Source organism: Ptychodera flava, chromosome 4, assembly GCF_041260155.1.
Source record: "Ptychodera flava strain L36383 chromosome 4, AS_Pfla_20210202, whole genome shotgun sequence".
NCBI classification, from domain to species: Eukaryota; Metazoa; Hemichordata; class Enteropneusta; family Ptychoderidae; genus Ptychodera; species Ptychodera flava.
The window spans coordinates 29,375,466-29,402,857 of record NC_091931.1 but is presented as its reverse complement, the minus strand read 5'-3'; the positions used below and the strand labels follow the sequence as shown (position 1 = coordinate 29,402,857).

At 41.4% G+C, this 27,392-nt stretch overlaps 1 protein-coding gene across 2 annotated transcripts; it reads left to right on the top strand.

The window, feature by feature from the left end:
* LOC139131408 (high affinity nerve growth factor receptor-like) lies at window positions 1-27,385 on the top strand. 2 transcript variants are annotated; one of them, XM_070697433.1, is made up of 12 exons: window positions 1-117; window positions 5,158-5,359; window positions 10,412-10,678; window positions 12,205-12,276; window positions 20,120-20,191; window positions 21,361-21,432; window positions 22,878-22,949; window positions 23,279-23,356; window positions 23,567-23,736; window positions 24,345-24,698; window positions 25,078-26,000; window positions 26,602-27,385. In XM_070697433.1, exons 3-12 carry the CDS (start codon window positions 10,482-10,484, stop codon window positions 26,947-26,949), a joined length of 2,358 nt encoding a protein of 785 aa, XP_070553534.1. In that variant the 5' UTR covers window positions 1-117; window positions 5,158-5,359; window positions 10,412-10,481; the 3' UTR covers window positions 26,950-27,385. The 2 variants fall into 2 exon arrangements, with proteins under 2 accessions (XP_070553534.1, XP_070553535.1); XM_070697434.1 differs by lacking the exons at window positions 1-117; window positions 5,158-5,359; window positions 12,205-12,276 and having other exon boundaries at window positions 10,268-10,678.
* The last annotated feature ends 7 nt before the right edge of the window (window positions 27,386-27,392 follow it).

The following is a 27,392-nucleotide window of genomic DNA, read 5'->3' as shown; positions in this document are numbered from 1 at the left end:
GTCCTTTCGACGCCGTTTTTGCCGGACGGCGCGGCAGGTCACATGAGCGGAGAATTTGTCTGCAGAACCTGCGGTGTCACTTTACATCGGGCCCGTTGGGATCACGAGTGACCCCGGGTAGGTTAACCCGCGTTACTTCGCTTTCATGATAACGTTCATTCTGAATTTGCGCATTACGGTTTTATGTGTTATTGTACTGGGCCTCAGCCCAAGTACATTTGTTTTCATTCCGTGGGAAAAAACTCTGTAAGGTATAACCATTCCTGGCTGAGACCAGGGAGGGCAAAATGTCTTGGCTTCATCTTTCTTGGCATAATAAATGGCGTAATGATGTTAACTGAATGGAAGTGCTGCTCTCAGCCAGTCTTGAATAAGTGAGATGTGAATATTAATGCTTCTCTATCTGAGTTTTTGCCACAAAATCTTCTGAATATAATCAAATGTGCATCGAAATGCAACAATTAATGCACCCTCCGTTTCCTAGGCGATGGCACGACCCTTGCTAACACCCACTGGACGAGCCAAAGTGGGAGGGGTAATTTCAGTTTGGTCGAACAAGAGGGCTCGAGACCAGAATTTAACATTTAAACTTGAAACATGTTTAATCGCTGACAAGATGTGGGACTAGTGTTAACCGAAGTAAAATTGTGAAAAGGAAAGGTTTTATATCCCGGACACAATGAAAAACATTACGACTGGAAACTGTACCCCCAGTTGAGAATAGTAATGCCCACAGCGATGGAGAACACTTATCCTTGAGCTGAGAAAACCAGACCATCATTTCGAAATAGAGCTGCAGATTCGAGAAGCTCGTTCAAAATAGCTAGGTACACCCCATAAGGGGTGGTTTCGAGTTTTGAGGGCAAATTTCGCCTCCTTCATATAGAAATCGTACGTTTATTTTTCCAGAGAACACACCATTTGACACAAAATTTGCATGTAAAGGGGTCGCCAGTAAGCACGTGGTCAAATCTGGCATAAGAAACAATATGAATGTTGGGTAAAGCCAGTCCAAAATAAACTGATTTGAACTTTTGTGTTTTGTAATTTATACCACTGCAGTAACATTACCTTTTTTTGACAACATCACACAATGTAATACGTTTTGAAACTGAATACTCCGACGTATTCTGTGTCTCCTTTGCTAAAAAATACGGTATGCCGATTACCATGTAAGGAGATGATGACGTCAAGACAGATTTGTAGTGTGTTTGGTCCTGGATGGTGCACGAAGTTTTGTCAAGGTAGCTTGTGTATTTATTTCCTAAATGGGAGAGATTAGGGTCGATCTAAACGAAGGCCGAAGAATGTTATGATCCTCTAAGCGAGCTGAACTCTAACGCGAATGGTTGGATAATTTGGAGGATGTCTAGAATGATCTCGTCTCATTAAGATTATTTGGCGGTCAGTATTGAATTTCAACTGCGTCACAAGTTTGCGAAATGAGTATTCCGTCGAACGGTCAACGAACGATATTTTAGAAATCTGGAGACATGGCACATCGCATTTTTATATTAATATTTTATATTTTACAAAAGATGTAAGAAGCAATGATTTTGTCGAAAATTCTGAAAAAAATATAGGAAGATTTGATCGCGAACACATTTTCACTTGGGGTCAACTAGCTCTGCGTACGATGCTGTGTGTTCCGCTACAGTTAATCGCCCCGCTCACCACAGCCCTGCAAAGACCCGTACGCGTACGTAGGGTCGGTGACTTCAAATCCATTTTGGGACTTGACGTAAAAAGCCAAATTACTGCCGAAATTCAGCGTTCTTGGGCCCAAGTCGTATCCCAGCCTACCTCAGCTACTCGATCGCTTCCAAAAATGAGAGTCTTTTATTCACTTCTCGTAAATAACCGTCGATGTCGGCAACTCTCTCGCTAGCCCTGCGTACGATGCTGTGTGTTAGCTGTAGCACATAGCATCGTACGCAGGGCTAGGGGTCAACATGGGGTCGCAGCCATGTTGCCTCAAAACTTATTTCTGTCTGCAGTCAAAACTCAAAAATGTCGGATATGAACCTGAAAAATCGATGCAATTTTGTCAAACTTCGGCGAAATTTCAGCATATAGACAAAATTTCATCTAGGTAACTTAGGTAAATTTACTGAAATTTGATCGACAAATAATCCTGACCTTGAACGTGACAGCTCGCCTTCTCCGGGAAGTCAAGCATCCAGCTGCTCATACACAGTTGCCCATATGGCCAGGTTTATGAGATTGTTTTCAAGCGACGGCGGCAGACCGTACGGGGCTCTGGATATGAACCTACCGCCGGTGTAGCTGTAATAACTGTTGCGTTGTTTTTAGTGCCCACGGACGAAGTCCTGGGGGAGTTATAGGTTTGGTCATGTCAGTCCGTCCGTCCGTCCGTTCACGCAGATATCTCAGACATGCCCTGGTCAATTTCTTTCAAACTTTGCACAAGAATAGTACCCAACCCCATACAGATGCACGTCGATTGTTTCACAATGCGATCGAATTTGGCCGTGTTAGAGGACTTTTAGTTTACACCTCCATAGACTCCCATGTATAAGGCAGTTCTCCTTAGACTTTCATGTATAAGGCCAAGAAAAATAAAAATTTAGTTTCTCATCGTATTCATATTGCCTAAAGGATGCAGTGACACAGTTTTTGTCCCACCACGGATAAAGTCCAGGGGGCTTATAGATTGGGTCATATCCGTCCGTGAGTCCATCAGTGAGTCCATCGGTTCACGCAGATATCTCAGACATTTTGACAAAATATCATGTGACCTTGGTGACCTTTGACCTCAAATATACATTATTGTCCATAACTCAGTAACCACAAGTGCTAAACCTTTCATATTTGGTATGATGGGACACCTTATGACGCCACATATTGTACCTCATTAATTATGCGCATATCTAATTTTGAGCGAGCCAATAGAGCTAGAGGTCTGATTTTTGGTATATAGGGATAAGTTAACAATATGATTTGTTTGACAAAACGTCACGTGACCTCAATGACCTTTGACATCAAATATACATATTTGTCCACAACTCAGTAACCACAAGTGCTACACCCTTCATATTTGGTATGATAGGACACCTTATGACACCATATATTGTACCTCATTAATTATGCACATATCTTATTTTGAGCGAGCCAATAGAGCTAGAGGTCTGATTTTTGGTATATAGGAATAACTTAGCAATACAATTATTTTGACAAAATGTCACGTGACCTCAATGACCTTTGACATCAAATATATATATTTGTCCACAACTCAGTAACCACAAGTGCTACACCCTTCATATTTGGTATGATGGGACACCTTATGACACCACATATTGTACCTCATTAATTATTCGCATATCTAATTCTGAGCAAGCCAATAGAGCTGGATGTCCGATTTTTGGTATATAGGGATAACTATAGGGTAGAAATCTAAATATGCCCATCTAAATATTAGACATATACCATCGAGAACAAAGAAATTTGCTGTAATTTGAATATTTAAGGAGTTTAAGCAATTTCACTATAAATAAAGAACCCCTGCCTCAAACTCCACAAAAGTTGCTAGACATATTTTGCCGTTGTCATGCCATTGCTTCGTTTTATAACCAGTTAATCAAATGCCTAATTGACAGGAGGAAATTCAAGACCATATTTGAATAGTAGTATATATTGTCCTCAAAATTACTCTATCTCGGCCCAAGTACTCATTGCCTTCAGCAATACTGCCTTGTTATTATTACATACACCCCTCTGGTGCAAATACTTTAAGCTTGAGCAACTAGTAAAAAATTGCACTACCTTTCGACATAGGCACCTGATACAGTTGCTATACCGCTCCTAAATTTATCACATTTAATGACAATTATTTTCTCCCTGCGTTCTCGATGTTATTTGGGATAAACTTTGGCAATGGATAGCTCTGTATGGAAGCCGTGGCAATCCGATTTTAGCGTACGTAACGCCCCTTCTGGTTTCACGTGCTCTTTTTAATTGATTATTTGACAGGAAACGCCATTTGATCAGCGAGAACGGCGATAACGTAACCTATAGTGTGTTTCGGGTTAAAGGGTCGCTGATAGGAATGATCTTCAAATAGCATAAGGAACGAGGTCAAACTGGGACAGTAACGTTCTGGCCCTACTGCAGTGCGGAGCCTCGTCATATTTGCCACGGGTGCTGGTGTTGTCTCGAGAGAGCGCCCTCTTGCGCCCTAAAGAGAAACCCTAAAAGGGTTTTCTGAGATTGGCGGGTGCGCAAGAAAGTTCACGAAACTAAATCGCCGTCTCCTTTCTTTGTCACAGACGTGTGCATTGCAATATCTCCATAAACCTAGAAATGTATATCTCCATGAAACTGTACACTCACACTGCACAACAAAGTGTGCTAGTCCGTCTGGAACTCCGAAGCTGTTGGGGTCGGTAGATATTTTTAGACATTGCACGGCTCAAATACATCAGAAAGTCAGTCAGTGATCTCATTGTATCATCTAAGAACTACTTGTGCCGACGAAACGCGTTCACTGACGCCAAAGGAATACAAAAATGGATTAGGCAAGTTTCAAAGTGGATAGCTTGCTCTCAATACTTTGAGATTGCCAGCCAGACAGACTAAACATAACTACAGTGGTAAACCATTCACTGTCTTAATCCTCACTTTTTCGACGATATCTTGGAGACTGAAACATTCCGGAGCAATCCACTCGATTTTGAAGCCACGTTTAGGACAGTCAGGAGGCAAATAACTGGAACACATAATCATTAGATAAACTATTTGTCGTAGACTAAAATAAAAGAGAGTGATGGCTGGACAAGAAAATGTCTTCCCGGGCAGCGCTGGAGTATATCCAATCCGCTGACCGTTGGAAGTGTTTGCTCAGTATATGATATTAACACTAGAGACTCGGTTTGGTTTCTGTACAGTCAATGAGAAAGCCATATACGACGTTTCTAAATACATCCGATGTATAGTACTATTTAATCCAACAATACTGTATGTCTCTGTCTCTGTGTCTGTTTTTCTCTGCCTCTGTCTTTGTTTTTGTCTGTTTGTGTCTGCCTTTCTCTCTGCCTCTGTCTTCCTCTATCTCTGTCTGCTGTCTGTCTCTCCCCATCTCTCTATTCAATGGGATTTAACACCTGCAGGAAACCAGTTTACTTTCATTTGCTTACTCAGGATACTTTCACGTCTGGCCGGTGTAACTAACAGCTCGTTGAGTGGGAGTCATCCACGGTGACTAAGCGAGCTGGCTTACATCATTGGTAGGCCCAGGTCAGAGTGGTGTCACGTGTCAAGTCAAGAGGATACAGTTCAGTCGAGAGCAGACACAGCCACGTCTTTTTTCTCCCGCTACTGGAATACGTTTCGTTCCTCATCTGTGAGTATAGCCATATTTTTCTCCATTTGAACAACCTGTGAAAAGCTACGACGTAGTTCAAACACACTTATCTAGACAGATTGGCCTTCAGTGTTCAGAATTGTCCTTGATTACTTGAGGCTTACGATACATTACATGCTTATACCAATTCAAAGTCTGTGTACTATACGTACGTAATGCTTTCTCAAAGTTTTGTTTGTCGGTCCGACCAAGTCGACTAGTCAACAAGTTCGGGCAGTGTCTCTTACTGTATGGTTCGAGTATGTATGTATGGTAGTAAATGCCCCCCCCCCCCAACGGTGAATCGCAGAGTACGATTTCGACGACAATGAGAATGACTCGATCCTGATACACGCGCAACTTTACTCTGTGTTGAATCCAGCTTAATTCTTGTAATATGTGTGCATTGCTTAAATATGCATCACGTAGACTGTAAACAGTTTGTATATTATGAGTTTTTCTTCGTGCGTATAGGTGTATAGTTCAATTATTTGATTGGCAGACAGAGATACAGACAGAGATACAGACAGACAGACAGACAGATAGGCAGGCAGACAGACAGGCAGACATCAGTTGAATCTTTCGGTGCCTGATAACCTTGGCAACAGTACTTTAGGGGCTCTACCATAATGTGCGACAGAACTGGTCACCATTAGTGCAACTTCGCCAAAGGTGTTTCCTCGTGCAGGGACCCTCTCTCGAAACATGGCTATAGAAAGGTTACTCCAACCGGTACCGTGTGGACCGGACGATGCTACTAGTGAGATATCGTCTATTTATGTCTGTCTGCTCTGTCTGCCTTTAGGCCTCTGACCCGCTCCCTGCTTCAACTACGCTCCATATTTAGGGACCTATAGAAACACATGCCCGGCGGAGTTGCTGAAATACTAACGACATTAAATTGTCTGTGCAGTCTTGTATTTACCACTGCTTTCTTATATTCGCCCAATGATTGCCTTCCCCTACTTGAGATGCTTATTGATATACTTCGGCTTCTTCCCTTCGTCGATCATTCAATCATATGCAGCGAGTTTTTTTCTCACTCTGAAGCCTCGCCTAGTTTTTCCCGATTCCTTCCGACGTATCCATAGTCACTTATGCAGACAAAACTTCATGACATGTTTTTTAAGCCGTTAGTCGACAGTTAGTTTTTACCCTTTGTATTATTAAAAAGTTTCCGGTTTCACAATGCGCGAACACTGAAAGTCATATCCATGCGTCATTACCGCTCGCTGTTTGTGAATCGTGCAATGGTTATTAATATCCACATATTCAGAAGTCCTATTTCCGACATAGTCAAAGTGGTTTCTCTCTGACGTCTGTGTAGATGGAGTTTAATCATGCAGCTCGGCTCTTGTAAATGTCAGAGCGAAAGCATGGACACCAGTCTATAACCTCTCTCTGGTTTAACAGGCGTCGCCTGCAACAAAAAGGTGACTTTTATAACTAACACTTTGCTTTCCCACAAAGGTCCTCTCCTGAGGATTTCCAACCTTAGCTTGTATATGCATGTCTTAAAATCTCCACAGTTTAAGGTAGTATGCGTCTCGAAAGTGAAAGACTTAAACTTTTGCAAAGACTTGGGCCTAAACTTTTGCTAAAACTTTGAATCTTTCAACCATTCTCTTTTAAAATCAATAATAAAAATCGGGGGTCACCGTGAAAATTTTTGTACTAGCGAAACAAATTACCGATATTTACCGATCTTTAAAATTCAAAATGGCCGCCATCCCTGTGTTAACTCTATGGAGAAAAATTAAATTCCGAATTTCGAAAAACTAGGGCGACGAAATGTTTTCTTACACCAAGAGCTTTAAAATGAACCCCCACACGTGGAATATCAGTATAGAATTGTAAAAGTTTGAGAGTCCGAATATCTGTCCCCGAGGCGCGATCTACCTTAAGAAACCCACTGCATTACATACTTGCGAGTCTTGCAAAACAAAATGATAAATTTGTCACGCGCGAGGCTAGGTCCCAAAGCGGGCCGGGTCCCCGGGGCCGGGTCGCGGTGGCGGTATGCCGGTGGTCCGTAATCAATTCTCGTGATTTATGTGTGGTGGCACTCTTCCAATAAGTCACTGAGAATGGATACCACACATACACTCCCACTCATTGAAACGCAGGCTCTTGAAGATGTTCAGGGTGTTTGTTAATGCGTTTGACAAGTATCTAACGAATGCGACCGACTTGTCAACAGTATGAAGTGAATACTGGATACGATTGTCTTGAACGCATTGACACACTCTGGTTTCTTTCCACAGAGGTGTTTTATTTCCACAGACTCTAATCGGTGAGCGGCATGTCCCTCTTTTGCTGAACACAAAACTAAACAAAGCAAAACAAAACAATCCATTCTAAAATCGCCTTTTCATTGTTTTACGGTTCTCTCTGACGAAATCGTATTACGCAGAAATCGACTTCCACAGCCCTATCCAGTAACTTTAATTACATGTAATATAGGTCATTCAACTCACATTGAAAAACATGGACCCGATACATGTGTGTGGAAGGAACATTAGCATTGTAGCTGAAGGGTGACGTATGTGTGGTTATATCGCTAGACTAGTAATGACTTCGACATATAGCAAGAAGTACTTATAACTCGTTTGGAAATATTGACAGGGTGCCATTTTGGTAGAAACACTTGTTGTGGATGGAGCATCCATCGACTGGCTACTGCTAAAAAGAGAGAGAGAGAGAGAGAGAGAGAGAGAGAGAGAGAGAGAGAAGAGAGAGGAGAGAGAGAGAGAGAGAGAGAGAGAGAGAGAGAGATCACGGTCCCCACAATTTCACAACTTTCAATGCAGTGCACTGCTTATCAATAGAGATTGCTAAATGCAGGATCATCGTGAGTTCATGTTTGTCAAATGAAATTCAACATTCGATAGTTCTCACGGTAATTGCTTCCAGTACTGTCAATTAACATCGATTGAACTCGCCAACAAAAGAGGTGATCGCTGCAGCTCGGGGAAAGCCAACATCATGGCGCCGTAGATCATAATTTCTATAAAACATCCAACGTTTAACAATGATATTCATCCATGCACCTAGCGCTCTGTTTCTGTACTCCCGGCATGAATTTAAATCGGGACTGTCACATCGATAAATCATTTCTTACTCTTGGTGAATAAAAAAAATCTGTTTTGTTAGTTGGTAGACAGTTATTGGTATCAATCGCTCAAGTCGGACATCCAACTAGCGTCACGTGGGAAAATAAAATGTGAGCGCATATTTTCTTGACGGCTGAGATAATTAATTCGCATGCGGGAAATCGATCATTACGTGCACACAAAGGCGTGATTTCCATCCGTAGCCGTCCCCACTTTCAATTTTTAGTTATGAATACATCTGTGACGTCATAATGTGTGATCTGCCGCTCTACTATAAATTTATAATTAAACTTTTATTCATCATCGAAATTATAGTAAAAAAAAAACAGTGTGAGGCGATTAATCATAAAACCTTTGCTCGATCATTACTTTTAGAGTTCGAAAGCGAGAGTCTTGCAAAATTACCGATATTTTTAAATAATTCTCACTGCCGCTTTTTCCCCGACGTTTTGAAGGTTATTGTTCATTCATGGTATGGTTTCAGTATTCCTTCACTTCGGGAATCATGGCAAGCAAAAAATAAAAGAGGTAAAATTATATTCCTGAGGAAATTTCGAATATGTAGAGAGATAAACGCCTCTCTATTTTTGCTATAGTTGCAGTGTGTTGTAAAACCGAATTTCAGTTTATAATCTAGATTTCTCGGCCCTCTCATTTGTCGCCATAACACAACAATAGGAACGATTTCCGTAAGCGTGAAAGCAGCCGTAATTGGTAAAGTCGCGAATTGGTGAGATGCCGTCATTTAAATTTAATAACCATAATCCTAGGGACATGGAGAGTGGAAACAAAGTGTGCCCTTTAAACTGCGCATGAGCCGATTTACTGAGTTGTCGATCTCCTTCGAGTAGCAGAATGGCCCGTGCGAATTATAGACTGTGCGAAACCACGTGGTGTTCTACCTTCCTTCATGATAAAGCTAAGGGAGTAAAAGAACTTATTATAAAAGAACTATGCTGAAAACAATAAACTGTGCCATTGAGTATTTAAATGTATTCACATCTAATATATTTTTCGGAGTCATGGTGCGATGCAGACTCATGGACAACGATCACTGCGCACTTTCAAACTGCGTGCAACGGCCTTCCTAATCTCGAATCGCAGGACCTCCAGAATGCGAATTTTCCGTTTGTCAACTTCATCGATAAGGATGAATACATGACATGGACAAAAGTAGACTTAGGCATAAAATACGTAAGTTATGTGTGTATGTGGGTTGATAGGTTTAACTTAAATTTAATGTGGAAATATTAATAGCACGTTCTTCAATCGAAATTAGCCTACCAATCGAAACTTTCTGTCGTCATATGAGCATCGAGAAAGTAATTAGACTAAGCTTTGTGGTACATGTGGATGGCAAAGGTCCAGCGCTGAATTTAATGTACACATTTGAATAGTGTAAGGCAACGAGTTTGGGTTCAACCGCGGCACGGTTTCCTTAACCGTGGCTCACCACGATATTCACGGGTTTCTAAGACAAGACAAACACAGATCCGGTTACAACAAAAGACAATACAGAGTGTGCATCTGTTTCTTTTCCTAAAACTAACGAAAATATGCCATGGCTGTCCATATTGTTATTTGTATGCCAGTACAACTTCATTTTGTACCGCCGTCCAACCAAATCTGAGCCTATCTCACGCTAGAGGGCGCTGTACTCGCCAGGCAAAGCAAACACCAATCACTTTCAAGTGAGGTGAACAAGGGAACAAAAGATTCCCTCTCTCCTATTATAGGCTTACCGACTTCTATTGTTCGATGGAAATGTCAAGCAGCGTCGACATTGGTGGTGTTTATGCAAAAAACCTCCCCCATCAAATCACGCATTCGTTGCAGTATCATCATAACAGTAAGCAGCGTGACAAACATGCACAGCCATCCGAGTAACAGCCACTTGTCAAGATAACTCGACTGGCTTACTCTTTATTTTCGACCACAGATATTTCTTCGAGGGAAACCTTTGTTCATACGAGGGAAAGTTAACATAGTGCAACGACGTCACTGCCACGATGGGCCTCTTCAACGCTTTGGGGACGATCACGCTGGTCTATGCCTCGATTACAGCGTTGCTCTTAGCGGACCCGGCCTCGTCTACGTGGTGTGGGAGTCTTCCCAGCGGCTGTATATGCGACGACTCGCAAGCTGTTATATGTCGAGACTCCTTCACTAGCATTCCATCGGGTCTCCCTTCTCAAATTCACCAACTGTAAGTATGAACAGTCTTGCAGTTAATCACGTATAATCCCTTCCCTTTTCTTTATTCAAATCACGGTCACTAGCTACATGTAAACATGAAAGTGAAATATCAGCTCTGTGTTATCGATGGTTCATGAATATTTTTTGGTAGGATGGATCATGAACATACTACAGTGCCTTCTTAAATAAAATAATAAGCTCTCAAAGTTGTCAAAATTCTCAACTGGCATAGACACTTTAGAAAATGCATAAGAAGTGCATCCTATGTTTGATTGTCGAACTACATGTATTTACTAGGGCATAGTTTGTCGCACAAGTTGTGCATTATAATGCATGTTATTGGGGAAACCATAGAAATTTCACAGTGCAACTTCAGCTAGGGGTCTTCCCCCAAAATAAAGCAACGCACTGTGTTTGGTGTCATTCGCGCCACGATGCATATATGCTTGGCCAGTTCACGGTTGTATTGTGCCACCTACAACGCAGAGAAAAAAAACCGATTATCACTCGTCGGCATTCTGTGATTCACACACACACTCTCTTTTTCTTTTTGTATGGCGAAACGACACAAAAGCTGTCTCAGCGTCCTTCAAATTGTGCAATGGGAATAAGCTGGTTCCCTTATAGTTGTGAGCAGAACACGGCCCTTCAACACTTTGGAGGCACAAGTTTGGTCCCTTCAGTCGAATTGCTACAACGAAAGGTGACAGCACATTCAACGCTAAAAAAGTAAACACTTAAAACTTTTTGTATCGCCTCTTACGTTTAAGAAAACGATGCTGTGTTGAATACGGAATTGAATGATGCGGTGTATATCGAGGCGTCGATGACTCAAAGTTCAACGGTTTCTTGACCTAGATAGTGATCGACAGCGCTACATGTGAAATATTTCCAAAAGTGCGAAGTACTCTTCCTTCGTGATAAACACTCTCACATCACCAACTGGTCGTCATTCAAGAAGCGCTTATGAATTTCACAATCTGTTTGTTCACATCCATTTCTCATTGACGGGGGAAAACACTAATAACCTGATCCGTGTTGTTGCTTTCTGCGACCCTTTCACTCTGTAGCATTGTATACGAAGAACCTATCGAATTTCTTTACTGGGACGTTTTTCGGCCATGCACGCAGAGATGTCGTCAAAGGGATCCGTTTTGTCAACGCTCGGTTTACCCCCCCCCCCCCTCCATTGTGGTGGTGAATTTCCGATATAAGTGTTTGAAAAGTGAAAAGTAAAATCGATGATTTGACATCCTTTCTTCTCTGCTGATAAATCAATTGTTGATTTTTCCCTATCTGAAATAAAAAAAGTGCACATGCCGTATGTAATTATGATTGAGGGTTGAACAATCGGCGTTTAATATGACACTTTTACTCTGTATAACACTGTGGGAACGCATACTGCTGTTACTGGACGGGTGAAATGCTATACTGTTACTTTTGGCGATGGTACTTAAGAATGAAAAAACACAAACAAAAATTACGATATATCCGCTCTCAATAACGACGGCATCACTGTCTCTCTTTCGTTGGCAGGGTCTTGCAGGGGAACCAAATCAAGGAAATTGAAGTAGGCGATCTTTCTGCGCTGACTCAGTTGATATCGCTGTAAGTATTGATACAGACACGGAAACACAAAGATTCACGTTGGGGTGACTTCAAATGATTCTCTATCGATAATCAAGAATAAAAAAAGCAGGTTTCATCCTCCGAAGTTTTGCATTAGAGAAACAAATGACCTAAAATATATCGATTCTTGCAAATATATTGAAAATAATTGCTGTCTCTTTATAAGGATATGGGGGGGAGGGGAGATAAAATGTCCAGGGTTTTTTTTCACAAGCACAAAATCATGGTTGAAACTTCAACTTGCTTCAAAATGAGCCCGAATCAAGCAAAGTACTGTAAAAACTTTGATGTTTGGGAGGGGTACGTTCTCAAAGTGCAGTCTACTGTTACCGTAATACAGCATCATTACATTTCACTACTTGATTATCCGTCGGACATTCGATGAAGTAACTGGCAATTTCAACAGAAAGGAAACAGGAATATTAGACCTTTACATTTCCGTTATCACAGAAAACACGATCAATTTCCCGGGATTTACAACCGCGATTTACACGTTGTATGGGAAGAACAAATAGTTTACCAACATTCTTTTCCATCCAATGGCGAAATCCGTATCTCGGAGTTTCTGAGACCGAAAAATTTCACTGCAGGCTAAAATTAAGCTAAAATGTCACTGCAATTGACATTTACCCAGTCACCGATTGCCAGTCATGTTTGAAAATATCACAGAAAACATGCGATGATATAAACATAGCGCAATGCCACGTACTGAGCTCATTGTATAGACACGTCCCCCGCTAATGTTTTGTTAAATTGTCAAAGAAAAGAGAGCTCAACAAACATGCGAAAATATATTATATGAATGTGTTTATACGGACATCAACTGAACCCTATCTCTGGGAAAACACATTACTGTCTGCGAAGACATCACGATCTGTCGCTATTTCCGATATGTATTTGGTTAAAATGCACGCACGGGAAGGTTTCTATCCAATCACAGATGAGTACCATCGTCTTGCGTTGTTTCAGAGGTCACCCTCCTTGCGAATTGGAAGTTCACACTCATGACAGTTATCAAATTTAGTTGTTTTTCCTGAACGCAAACAGTGTCATCAAGTTTAGGAAAATCGTAAATACGACGCGATTCGTTCTTTTAGCACGTCGCTAGTTGGGTAGTTGTTCTCTGCATAAATCTCAGTTTCACAGATTCTTTGCAGGGTAAATTCTTGTGTAATTGTTCAGTGCGCACCAGCACTGCCAGCGTTCGTTTTTGTTCGTTTTCATTTCTTGCAGGAGTTCGCTTTCAGAGAACCGGCGATATGCACTGGCAATTACATCATACACACAGAGCGCTCAGTAATTATTATTGTTGATGGCAATTGATACTGAATGTAAAACTCATCTGTTGTTTGCTTATGCTGTGTTTTAGTCATATTGGAAGAAATAAAAAAACTAGTTGTTTATGTTTGCTCTTACAATACTGTTATTGTGAGATCATATAGAAGAATTGATTTCTCCCGTGTATGCCCAGGGAGAGAGAGTACATGCGCGGCTCGTACATCGATACTAAGAGTATAAAAAAGCGTAGGCGAGCTCCATTACTTCGTGACTGATGTTCATAAAGATATTTTATGATGTTCCTGCACAGTTACTCATAAAAAGATTGAAACAGCGTTTGTAAAGGAGAAAATATGAATGACAATTTTTTTTGCAATTTAATACGTCTAGGATTTTTATCAATCATGTTTACCTCCGACACTATTGCCTGTAAAAGACCCTGTGACTTTTATCGCGACACACAACGAAAATGAATTGTAAGGTGGTCGTTCGTCAAGTTGCGGGTAGAGATGGCTTTTAAAGTCGAAATACCCTGAGAACAAAAGTGGCTGTTGGTCAATGATGGCTGGAGGATGACCTTGAATAAACTCAATAGGCAAGAGATGTATCAAAGGGCGATATTGAAGACAGCCACGCGAAACAATCCGTTTGTCCCGGTCATCGTCGATTGCGCAGATCTAATGATCGATGCGGGTGCCCTGAATCCCAGCTTTGTTGTAATCTCGCGACAAGTATAACATCACCTTATGTTGTTCCATTTGGCTGTGCGTGAAGTGAATGGAGACAGTAAACATCTGCGCACTTGACTGCTACATTAAAACGTTCTATTTTAGCCGTTTATGCGTTGATAAACTCGCCCGGTCATTTTCGCCCTTTTTGAACGAAGAGAGAGAGAGAGAGAGAGAGAGAGAGAGAGAGAGAGAGAGAGAGAGAGAGAGATTATGAAACATAATTTATCTCCCAGAACTACAATGTAGGTAGAATGGTATTGAAAAATGCTAGAGGGATAAGAAAATTCGCCTTTGTCAGGCACATCGGATCTTAGCACAAATCCAGGAATGACCAAGACGTTGACGTGTGTGACTGATATCAGCGACATCCATAGTATCCGACAATGATCACGTGACTTGACTCTCACTCAACTAACGGGCGGTCTCAGAGTCATCGCACGGCGAATCGTTTCTCCCCAGTGCCGTCACCCGCAGAGCACCCATCTGTTCAGTATTTCGGCATCTGTTCGTTTCTGACCCAAGAAGTCCCATCTCCACTTCCTAATCCACCCGGAAATCCAATCAAATTTACTCAGGGGGCACTATTAATCAACGAGTAAGGAAGACATATACCCTTGATCTGACATCTGTCACCGATCTGATCTAGACTGACTCGATTTCCGTTTCCAACTACTCCAGTTGATCACCATAGCACGAATAGGCAACACATATTTCGTGTTCAATGAACGCACACCAATGAGGGAGTACTGCCGAATTTGGAAATTTGATTTTGATTTTGCTTCAAATTGATGTATGTATATATATATATATATATATATATATATATATATATATATATATATATATATATATATATATATATATATATATATAACAAATACAAAGTAATAATATCTGTTCTGTCTGAGAATTGCAGGATGCATGAAACTTACAGATATTATTACAGATAATATAAGTAATATGTGAAGTAATATGTGTTCTTATTTATAACGCTCTGCTTTAAGCATCGAGCATTGCAATTTCCCACGAGGACATATATATATATATATATATATATATATATATATATATATATATATATATATATATATATATATATATATATATATATATATATATACATAAATTGTACGTGTATGTACATGGAGAGAGAGAGAGAGAGAGAGAGAGAGAGAGAGAGAGAGAGAGAGAGAGAGAGAGAGAGAGAGAGAGAGAGAGAGAGACCATGAGAGTGACTATGACTATGAGACTATGATAACTAGCAAATCATTGCAGTACGCATCTTAATATGTTACAGAAGAACATAAAACATTAAATTGAGTTGTAATAGACTCCTCTCTCTCTCTCTCTCTCTCTCTCTCTCTCTCTCTCTCTCTCTCTCTCTCTCTATATATATATATATATATATTGTTTTTCTTTAAAAACTCTCTTAAATTCTAAGTGAATACAAATAGCATTTCCGTTTCATTGCTCACTGCCGGTGAAATTAAAGGCAATTATGAAATAGCTATTACCTGTCAGACAGTAGAACTCTAATTCATGTATCCATGGTCAAGCATGAGAGAGGATTACTGACACGTTGATTATGGCATAAACCCTTTTCAATATCTATGATTATGCATTCACAATCTTGACTAGCACACGCATGGTGTATTCAATGGGCATGCGTTACACCGGTACTGGAGTTATGGTTGCTTAACGAGAGTGGGTTCATAGCTTTCCACGAGGTGTACACACGCTCATGTCGCCCATCATCGAGTAATTTTCCCACAGTTAAGTCCAAAAGAGCAACGTACGCACGAGTGTAGTGGAGAAAAAATCGACCAGTTGAGCACGTGTACTTCGCTCTTCGTAGTCGGTCGGTTTACTGGTCGGACCTTGTGTATCTCAAACGGAACACTCGCACGTCGATGAATTACGAGTTTGGTGCCCTTTTGTGAGTGATTTAAAATTATTGAAATGCGAATGAACTATCTGCAGATGTGCAAGTCTTTGGAAGGGAATGAGAAGAAGGAGCGAGCGCCGGACATACCGACTCGACGCGTACTCTGCCCGCGCCCGATTGTCTGGTCACCCGGGTTAGATTCTGAGCGCACGCGAGCAGCGCGGAGCTGGCCGGTCGCTGCCGACGCTCGACGGAGTCATACCGGTGAAAGTGGCTTCGTGGAAGATGCATGTCATACAATTCCCATAAAATGCCAATAATAGAGAGAGGCACGTGTCCTCCGTTGTGCAGATATTTTCCCAGAGGTAATGTACGACATACTGCCGCGTGGCCCTCCCTCCAACTCGACGAGCCAAAAGAGGGATAATCCCCCGTTCCCACGGGATGACTTCCCCCATCGGAGCGGGGTCTACCTGAAAACGTACAATGTCCCAGCCTCAGTTCGCACGGAGCGTTGCACGGTTCCTCTCGGCCCTCGATCGGTTTGAGGGAGGAGAAGGGAAGGCCGCACTCTTCATCTATTCTAACAGACACGTGTTAGCGTGTCTTTGTTCAAAACGGCCCGGAGGCCTGATACGTTACCGACACCACGACAGCGACACAATGCCGAGGAGTTCAAGCAAAACGCGAAAATCTTTTGGCGATGAAAGAAATTCAGGCAGATGGAGCGCAGTTCGTCTTTAATATTAGCTGAGATGAAAGAAAATAACGCACATTAGGTTAGTCTTACATGAATACTCAATATTCAATAAAGGTAATTCAATTGATAATACTGAAAAAGGCTGGCGCTTGTTCGATTCGTTTCAACCTCCCCTCTATTTTTTGAAACCCCATGAATGCTACGCAGGGCCAATTGTTGACTACAGTCAAAAAAACAAAACCCATTTAGAAGGTGGTTTATTGTCCTGAATTGGGTTTCGTTCAAAATTTGGTAATTTTGTGCTTATGAAGCGCAGGATGACGACCGCCGTGCTATAGACGACAGTACGGGCCTTCTCTAACACGATACTTCCAACCCCTGCTGCCGTGGATGTTTAGCTCGACACGTGCAAGCGAGTCGTCTTCAACGGCAGGGTCATCGTGGTTTTTGCGCAGAGCTCCATCGGAACACTCTAGGTTAACCTCGTCGCGAATCTGACTTGTACTTTGTGAGGCTTTGACCAGGCCAATTTTAAAATTGTAAAGGAAATTGAAAGCCTTGCTTCTGTCGTCTGTTAAAACCGTCAATGTAAGCTTCGAAGTCGTAGAGTTGTACAGATCGCACTTAAACTAGTAGACCTAGGCTCGATTCAGAAGGATATAGAGGCGACCCTTTGTTCTTTCCCGTTGAGGACAAGAAAAATACAACAAACAATGAAGTCCCTTCTGACAAATATAGATGAGATATTAAAAAAAACCGCCTGCCGATGATTACGAAAGTCTAGCCTCTCTTAAGGTTGCGTGCACCCCGGGGACAGATATTTGGACTCTCACATTTTTTTACAATTTTTTTTCTGCTATACCACTTCTTGGGCGCTCATTTCAAAGCTGTTGGAGTAAAAAAAAATCATTGTCTCAGTTTTTCGAATATCTGAAATTTAATTTCCCCCAGTGAGTTAACACAGGGTTGGCCGGCCATTTTGTATTGAAAAAAATGGTAAATATTAGGTAATTTGTTTCTCCAGTAGCAAATATTTATTCTTGATTTGGTAAGAGAATGGTTGAAAGTTTCATTGAGGAACATTTCAGCAAAAATATAAGTCTTTCATTTTCGAGGCGCGTATATACGTACTACCTTATGTAATGAATGTTATGAAGGAACGATGTAGTCGGCTATGCACGCCGCTTTGCCCAGGGGCTATGCCAGATACCCGATATTGCAGAAATAGCTTTAACATTCTAAAAATTGCAATGTATATGCCGTTGAAGGTACAAATAACATTACTAAAAGTAAAACGTAAACGAGGGGGAGCGATTGCCTCCGTACGAACTGTTATTCAAGAAATGGAAGCGGCCGTATAGACAATTACCAGTGAATAGAAATTAATTAACGGTCATCATCATCCTTTACTTCTCTTAGTCCCCGCCGTTCCACGACTTCGGTGATTACAAATGATATGATTAAGAAACAGATGGTCATTCGTTTTCACAGTTTCCTTTCAGAATAAAATAAGAGAAACTGATTTCCCCACAGTTAGAAAGAAGCTTTTGTGTTATTGTTGACCCCGTCTCAGGATTGCGCAATGCAAGAAAAAATAGTCTGAAACAAGCTCTTGTGTTATTGGTGACCCCCTGTCTCATCAGAGCGCCAAACATGTGTACCACATTCGAGGGATTGCCCAATTCAAGAAAAAAATAGGAATTTGTGAAAGAGACATCATGCAACTTAACCCGAACTAGTGTCGATTTCTCAATGGCGCATGTTATTAAATCTGGCAACGTGATCGTATGTTTTGCCTGAGGTAGTTCGCGCTTCGAAATCGAAAAACCTAAGTTTTTTCAAACTTTCCATGATTAACTTTAAACCATTATCTTTTAAATCAAGAATAAAAATCAGGGGTCACTGTGCAAAATATGGTACTGGAGAAACAATTAACTCAATATTTCCCGACACTTTAAATTCGAAATGGCCGTCATCCTTGTTATGTGATTAACTGGACTGGGAATAGTAAATTTTTCGGTTTTCACAAAAATACGCAGGTCATAACTTTGTACACTTCATGAGCTTTGCAATGAGCCCCTTCAAGTGGTAGATCAGAAAAGTATTGTAAAAGTTTGGAGTTCCGAATATCTGTCCCGGGGGGCATTCTACCACAATCCGGAAATTATATAAATATTTACAAAAATGATCATGATCGTTCATCATACATCAAGTTAAGTGACTCGAGAAGCAGTATATTTACTCAAACGTCTGTCCATCAACATGTAAGACCATCTAAAGCTTTGACTTGTATGTTTTGAGAGTTGCAGGAAAATTTCGATAAACGAGACCATGGGACTTTATTTTTCGTTGACTACAAAGTCCGCAAAACATATTAAATGTTTTGAAATACATTGTTCGCCAGTTCAAAGTTTATTATTCCGTGGCGAATATTCCATTTTGATTCGTATAAAAGATTCCGATGATATATTGGTAGCATGACATTCAACGACCTTTACATAATTAAAAAAGTGTACTTCAGATCGTATCGTCAAACGTCCTCGGCTATCTATTGCCTTCGTCAGTTGCATGGTCTAGCAGGCAAAAACTAACCCACGTCTCAATTGTACTTTCACCACCAGCAGAGAAAATGTTGACCCACTCCAAAGAGTGTGCCTATATATTATCACTGAGAAAGGTTATAGGAAACCGTGCACCCCTATAGCCCACTTCATGATGCCATTCAGTATTTCGAGATATTTAAACAGCATCCCTTAACTCTTCATGATTGTTTACCATCCCCCCCTTGCAAAGCGAGTGATGTAAGCGACCTGTAGGGAAATTCAAAAGGCTTTTGAAGTTACTCTGTACTGTAGAGCTATACAAGTAGCTCTCTGGACAATCTAAGTGGGCAGAGTGGCTGGAATGCAAATATCACTCCTCAAAGAGTCTCTCGCAGCAGGAGAGAGAAGCTCAATGCGTGTTTATCAGAATCTATAATTTGTGTCAAACCAAACCGAACTGTTGGTCATCGTTTATTGATATGAATTATGTATATCTTGCCGTAGGGTAGGACTCTCGACACTCGGATACTCATTACTCAATGATAAGCTTATCATGACGTCACCCCAATCATCCCACGTATGATAATTATCTAATGACAGAAATGCAGGATACCTTCTGCATTCGATTATGACATTCCTCTTTGAACTTAAATTTGTTAATCTTTTCCCCGCTTCTTTCTTGCAGTGACCTCAGCAGCAACGAAATAAACAGAATAGACAACGGCGTTTTTGCGTCTTTACAGAATCTAGAGTCATTGTAAGTAGCCTGCTTAAATCTAAAATATTTTGTCTGATTTTTTTTCTTTTCTTGCCTATTACATATACATAATAGAGAGCACCTACACCAAGCATTGGGGATTTCATTATAAACGTTTTCATCTCAACAATAGCTCTGGGCGGTAGGCTTTGCACAGTGTCGGAGAACAGACATTTCCTTCCAGCACAATGACGAGATGACCTTAGTGCCGCTCACGGGGCACATAAGGTCACGCGACCAGCTGTTTTGAACTTCTTCCACAATACTCGCCTCAAGACCGGATTACTCAACCGTTGGTGCGTGATGCCATTGCGCAAGTGTTAAACGGTTGTCATACAACAACTAACAACTTCCCAAGTGTCGGAACATAGTTCACGCATGGTCAAGTGCGAGTCCGCCTCATGAATTGTGTTAAATATTAAAGCAAAGTTTGTTTGCCATGAGGCAACATTGTCATCAGAATCCATCCGCCACTCTGTTTATAATGATCTTGGTAGACGGCCAAGCAAAACACGTTGTGTCAAAGTTGACGATTCTGGTCTTTGCATCGTGAAGCTACAAAGAGGGCCCTCTCTAGAGTACCGTGTTTATAAGAGTACAAAAGAAGGCATTTTTGTTTAGGCGAACGTGACAACTGGGTTTTAAATATCATCGCAAGTAACTCATTTACTTTAACACTAATGCATCTTTTTGACTCGAGATTTCTCACATTTGAGCGTTATTGCCGCAAAGCTGACTGGCAAGGACTAAACTAATGTATCGAGAGTGTGCGTGTGAATAGAAAACTACTAATAACAAGTTGTGAGACTACATTTAGAAACTGGAAATGGAAAAAAAAAGAATCATGACAGGAATGCGTTAGATAATAAATTAATGATGAGTTAGACTGCAGTAGAATTGGTAGCCATGTTTTTGGTGAAGTCAGTAAAGCGTGATTCACAGCATGGCTCGCAGCTCCAATATATACATGGTCGATAGGAGCTATTTTAAATCCCATTAGCTTTACATTAGCCTGACTGACTCTCACGCTGGCAGTGACATTGCAGTGAGAATGTGGCTTTGCTCTCATCTTCCCGAGACCCCCCCCCCCCTTGGAGTCTGTCTTACCCTATTTGAACCACAATACTGGTAAAAACTTTCTCACTTTCAAATTTCCCTATTGCTTACAGATATTTAGAAAGAAACAACATAAACTGGTTGGACAGAGGTGCCTTCAAGGGCTTGACCCGGCTGCGTCATCTGTAAGTATCTTATCCTCTATCCTCTTCTGACTGTTGGCGGCGCTGTACATTCTCGAACAAAATACCATAGTCGATGTTAATGATTCGAGTTACGCATCATAGGGTTTGTCAGAATGCCCACATGGCATTTTTCGCGTTCCCAAATTTGACATTTTCCCCTGAGTTTTTACATTGTATGCTTGCTATTTGCCCCAAATTTCGCATTCTTCATTTGATAGCCTTCTTGCAGCGCAACTGCAATCTTTTTTGTAGAGCAATTTTTGCCCTGCAGTAATTTCATTTTCATATTCGATCCCCCCCTTCCCGAGATCTTATGATCGGACCCTTATTAGGAATTTTTCTTTCACACCAGTCGACCGCATTACCTAGTAAGACACACACAAAGCAAATCTAAAGACAAGAGTCTGAGCTCGAACAGAATCTGATCGACAGCAACATATAGAGCTGCCAAGTGTGCCAACTAAATGACAGTTGTCACGGCGAAACGCTCGGCGAAGACACGTGCCCTCATTCATCGTGAGACCAACACTTTGTAGGGCTGCGCATGCCCCATGTAACTGAGCTCCAGACAACATGAATGCGCATTACAAAGGAAACTATTAATTAACGGTTCTCAATCGCCGATGATAGTCCCGTACAGCGGCTCGTGTGAGATATTTGGTCAATAATACACACCCTTCATAAAAATCGGAACGTTTTCCTGCAGCTGTGAGTTACCGATATCGTAATTAGTTCCCCATTCATTGATATTTTTAAGGCATTATTACTTTCCCAGTATTATTTAACGTATAATGGAGAATAATAGAGGAAATATTCTATCAGACATGGTACGATAACTTATTTTCCTGAAGGATTTTCTTTTTGGGACTGTTTTTCGATGAGATTCTCAGATCATGGATATTTGCGCTATCTTGCTTGAATTGGCCACGGCCAGTCCTTGCAAACCGACCCGGTCCCAGACCAAAGCCTCAGATTGGACATTATTTTATTAAGGAAGAAAGGGCCTCGAAAGTGAAAGTCTTCAACTTTTGATAAAACTTTCCTAAGGGAAATTTTCAACCATTCTCTTACCAAAAATCGGGGGTCATCGTGCAAACTTTGGAACTAGCGAAACAAATTGCCCAAGATTTTGCGCTACTTGAAAATTAAAATGGCCGCCATCCCTGTATTGACTTTATGGGGGGAAATTTAATTTCGGATTTTCGAAAAACTAAGACGGTTAAAGTTTTCTTTCTCCAAGAGCTTTGAAATGAGCCCTCACAAGTGGTAAATCAGAAAAGAATTGTAGAAATTTGAAAGTCCGAATATCTGTCCCAGAGGCGCGTTCTACCTTAAGTTCTCTGCTTCAAGTATTTGTTATGTCGGACAGGAGCGTGCTTTATGATTTCAATAAATTCGATCCGATTCAAGTTGACACACTTTGCTCTTTGCTTTCTATATTTCAGATATTTGGATCATAACAGCGTGTCTTTTCTTCCGATTGGTTTATTTTCCCAACTGCCATACCTGCATGAATTGTAAGTAGCTCTTAATTTTGCCCCTCTTTTAGCCATCATGGCGCTTGTTTCAAACAACTCAAATGATTATTATTGGTTCGTTTATGACCGTTACTTTCTTATTCGTACAAAGGCGACATACACCTACTTTAATCTTTGACAGTTGCATGGAGGAATAGGAATGCTCCTGTCATGATCACAGTCTCTGCCATCGGTGACAAGACGAGCGCCTCACTGAAATCGTTCCCTCTCGTAAGACTCATCATGGGGGGAGGGCGGGAGAATTCGATGACAAAGCGAAGAGCGTTGTCCCTTACACTAATGTCACATTTCTTCCTACTTTATTTCAGACGCTTGAACAATAACAGATTGCATGACGTTGCAAGACACACTGCCGATGAACTATCTAGAACTGCCGTTAAACTGATGTACGTATGAATTCCTCTTATACACAGTCTGTGCTTTCCCCACACACTGATAGATGATATAGTATATTTCATTGTGGCCAACCATGGAACAGTAGCCAACGAATGTTTGTATCTAAGACGATATCTGCAAATTGTGTTTACTGTTTCTCGCTACTCGCAATTTGAACGTAATGGTAATAGAACTCATTTTTGACGTCTGTTTCTCAACAGTTCTTTAGACCACAATCCACTGCAGTGCAACTGTGACTTGCTACAATTCGTGGATTGGCTGAAAGGAACGGACGATGTGTTACTACTCAAACAGGCAACTGTCAAGTGCACGAACCAGGACGACGTTAGGCGAGCGGTCACTGAGCTCACCAAGCATGACGTGAGATGTGGTATGTAGGCGAACTAATCCCTTATAATTACATTGCAGTACAAGCTCTAGTCTCCTTAGAACTTTTAAAACTGTTTTTTATTTATAAAATGCAGTTTCCTTTCCACTTTAAAAATCCCATTGAAATGCCCAACGTCTATCTTCGTCAACACACCCTGTATGTGTTTAATGTGCACTGTTATACTGTTGACAACGAAATATCCGTTCGGATAAGATTTCTTGTGTCAACAATAACACAACTTATTTATAAACAATGAGCAATGTTGGCATGGCTACTACTATGTATATGCATTTCAACATAATTTAGATTAAAAAATAATGTGTACCATGTTTGATAGAGCAAAAAGACGGATATCTTCATGAAAGCTGCATTTCCCACTAAAATGCAAACTACATTCTAGATGCATATATTTGCCACTTATAAAAGCAAAGAACTATCATTTTCATTAAATCTGAGAACCTATCGAACTATCAGGCCAAGGAGCCCGGATGTGGACTATTCAATTCAACGGAAAAGGGGATAATATCGAAATATCACTGCCATCTTCTCAGGAAATTAAAGTGTGAAGAGCAATATAATTGTATTTTTTGTTCTCATTTCATTTGCAGCTCCCTCCATAAAGCCAGAAATTTTACTCATAGAGACAAGGTCATGTGACAGTGTCCGACTGCATTGGTCATACTCTACACTAGGTTTGTTCCACGAGGGCAAAGTTCCGCCGACGTCCATGGCATACGCAGGCGAAAGCCGGTCAGTCCCAGAATTTAATATCATGATAAAGACAGTCGACTCTCGCGAGTCATCTCCCCTCCCTCGTGTTACCATGGAAACGTCATCTACGGCGACCATTGAAGGGCTGAGAGCTCTGGACGAGTACCAGTTCACGATCCAAGCCTTGAACGAGGTGGGACGAGGACCCTTCAGCGAGGAGCACAACTACAGGATTTCGTCTTATAAATTAGGTGAGGAATATGCCGCAACGGTCACGTATGGACCATAGCGTAAGAAACTTTAAAGATAAAGTTTCACTTTTTTTCTGAAGTGTCATTTAACAATCCTCGTCGATGTCAAAATGTCTTCGTGAAATGTAACATTTTGATCAATCGTTTTATTTCCTTCGACATTCCCTCCACTCTTCGCTTGTTTCAGATATTTCACGTAAATGCAGTCAAGTCAATTTCACGTCGGGATGAACCCCGTCAGCGAAGCACATGTGTAAACTTACATATTTTATGAGACTATAAATTTGCTCCACTATACCAGATTTATGAAAATTTGCAGCGATATAGTGATCTGTCGTTTCAAATGCACCAACCTGACTTGTTGTTTTTCTCCATTCAGATGGCAAGATTATTTCATGTCTTACCAGAGAAGAGGAGACAGGTAGCATGGACTCGAATCCCGCGGGTAGTGGCGGGAAAGGACATGACAAAGGAAGCAAGAACCATGGCAGAAGTGACGACAGTAGTCAAAGCAGTCTGCTGATCATCATAATTTCTTCCGCCGTCGGCGCCATTGTGATGATTGCTGCTATCGTCACGTTGCTGTGTAAAGTGTGGTTACCCAGGAGGGATATTTTGGCGCCTTTTCAGGCGGTCAAGTTCAGTAAATTCATCCCCGTGCCAAAAAATCGAGACCCCGAGATAGCGTCCTCATCTGTTGACAGCGTCTGCAAGTACAACTATCCGAAGCCGAGTGAGGACGTTCCCGCTGTTCGAATATTGACAGAAGTTCCCCGAAAGAAGGTGAAGTTTGTGAGAAATTTACACGCAGGTGGATTCGGGAGACTATATTTGGCGGGACTCGAAAGCCTGTTTCCGGGACATCCTCCAGCCATCGCCATGGTGAAGGAGTTGCAACTGGATGCCACTGAGCATGCGCGGCAATCGTTTGATGGACAGGTGTCGGCCATGTGTGAATTCGAGCATCCAAATGTGTTGGAAATGCTCGGCGTTATAACCATCGGGCAGCCTCTGTCAATCATCTTCGAGTACGCCGAGTATGGAGACCTCAAACAATTTCTCGCGGCTCGCTCACCATCGGCGGAGAAGGGCGCCACCAAACTGCAGCCCCCATCGCAGATCCACCGTAACAAACTTGTTGACATTGCAACGCAAGTGGCATGCGCTATGTCCTATCTTGCGTCCAATGATTTTGTTCATCGTGACTTAGCTACCAGAAACTGTATGGTTACCGGAGACCTGTCAATCAAAGTGGCTGACTTAGGAATAGCGAGCGAACTGTACCCTCAGGATTACACGAAAGTAAGTGCTATGGGGTTTTTACTGCCCACGTTGCAACTGCCCAACGTTGCATTGAGTCTATTTCTGTCGGGTAGTTTTTTGGCCACGAACTTTCTTCGGTTATTCGACTATATTCCAAAGAGTGAAAAGATCGATATGAAAATTAAGCATATGGCTTTTGTCCAGCACTGTAAGCTTAATTCAATGTTCTGTTGCATGTGTTCGTTTTGATAATTTTCACCCAACACTCATAAACAGACTTCTTATATTTATGCGAATCAATATTTCATTGCTAATCCAACTTAACAGTACTACATCTCTGATGTACTGACCATATTTTGCCTGGTAAGATCATTCTAAAAAATATTTATTTTAATACTGTTGCAAACACATCCGTTTGATGATTCTTAAATAATATTTTCCAAATGACATGAACACAGAAAATGTTCCATCATGTAAATCTAGCATGGTTTATCTAGGTGAGCAACATTAACGGTTCACATTTTTACCATCATATGCATTACATGTAAAAATTGAGTCAGTTAGCAAAACAGCTTCCGAAGAAATACTCCTATATTTTCACAATTTACTGACTGCCGTGTCTCTCTCTATTTTTTTGCAGATCGGACGCAAAATGCTTCCGATTCGTTGGATGGCCCCCGAAACGTTGGAAAAGATGGTCTACACGACGGAGAGCGACGTTTGGTCCTACGGAGTGACTCTGTGGGAGATTTTCTCGTACGGAGCGCTCCCTTACAGTCACCTTGACGACGAGCAAGTTGTCGACGTCGTTTTGAAAGGCACGAATCTTCAAGCGCCCGCGGACTTCCCCTCGAAGGTACTAGATGTCATGCTGAGCTGCTGGAAACTTGATCCCAACGAGAGGGCGACATTCAATAAAATTCACAGCAGCCTGTCAAATTGCTGTCTGACACCGTCACATTCAGCTATCCCAGTTGTCCCAAAGTGAGGTTCTCATTACATGGTCGCATCCTCAAGAAATGACGAACTTTACAATGTGCAGAATTTAGGACATGGACGCAATTTTTGCCATTCCCGTGAAGTGTTCATGTGCAAACACGCATTCTTCGTCTCATCGCCGTCGACGGGTCTCTCTGCCCTACTACCTACTCGATGACGTCAGGGCTTCGTTTTGAAACTTATATGGCGGATCAAACGGCCCCCTGTGTGACAGTTATCGTGAATCGCGTGTGCTATCTCTGTGTGGAATTCAAAGAGTCGGGTTTGGGACGTGGAGTTTACATTGAAGATCCATATTTTTATAAGACAGATTTGAACAATATTTATTTATATCTGTTTAAAGGAAGGAAACATTCCATTGTTTGTGAAGTTTATTTTCAATTTTAATAAATTTGTGCTGCCTGTCATTGCAGTATTCAAACGTATCAATGA

Coding starts and splice junctions, on each gene's coding strand:
- LOC139131408 (XM_070697433.1), top strand. CDS start 10,482: ATGGGCCTCTTCAACGCTTTGGGGACGATCACGCTGGTCTATGCCTCG. Junction 21,433..22,877: donor TTGACCCGGCTGCGTCATCT/GTAAGTATCTTA, acceptor TCTATATTTCAG/ATATTTGGATCATAACAGCG. Junction 23,357..23,566: donor AGAACTGCCGTTAAACTGAT/GTACGTATGAAT, acceptor GTTTCTCAACAG/TTCTTTAGACCACAATCCAC.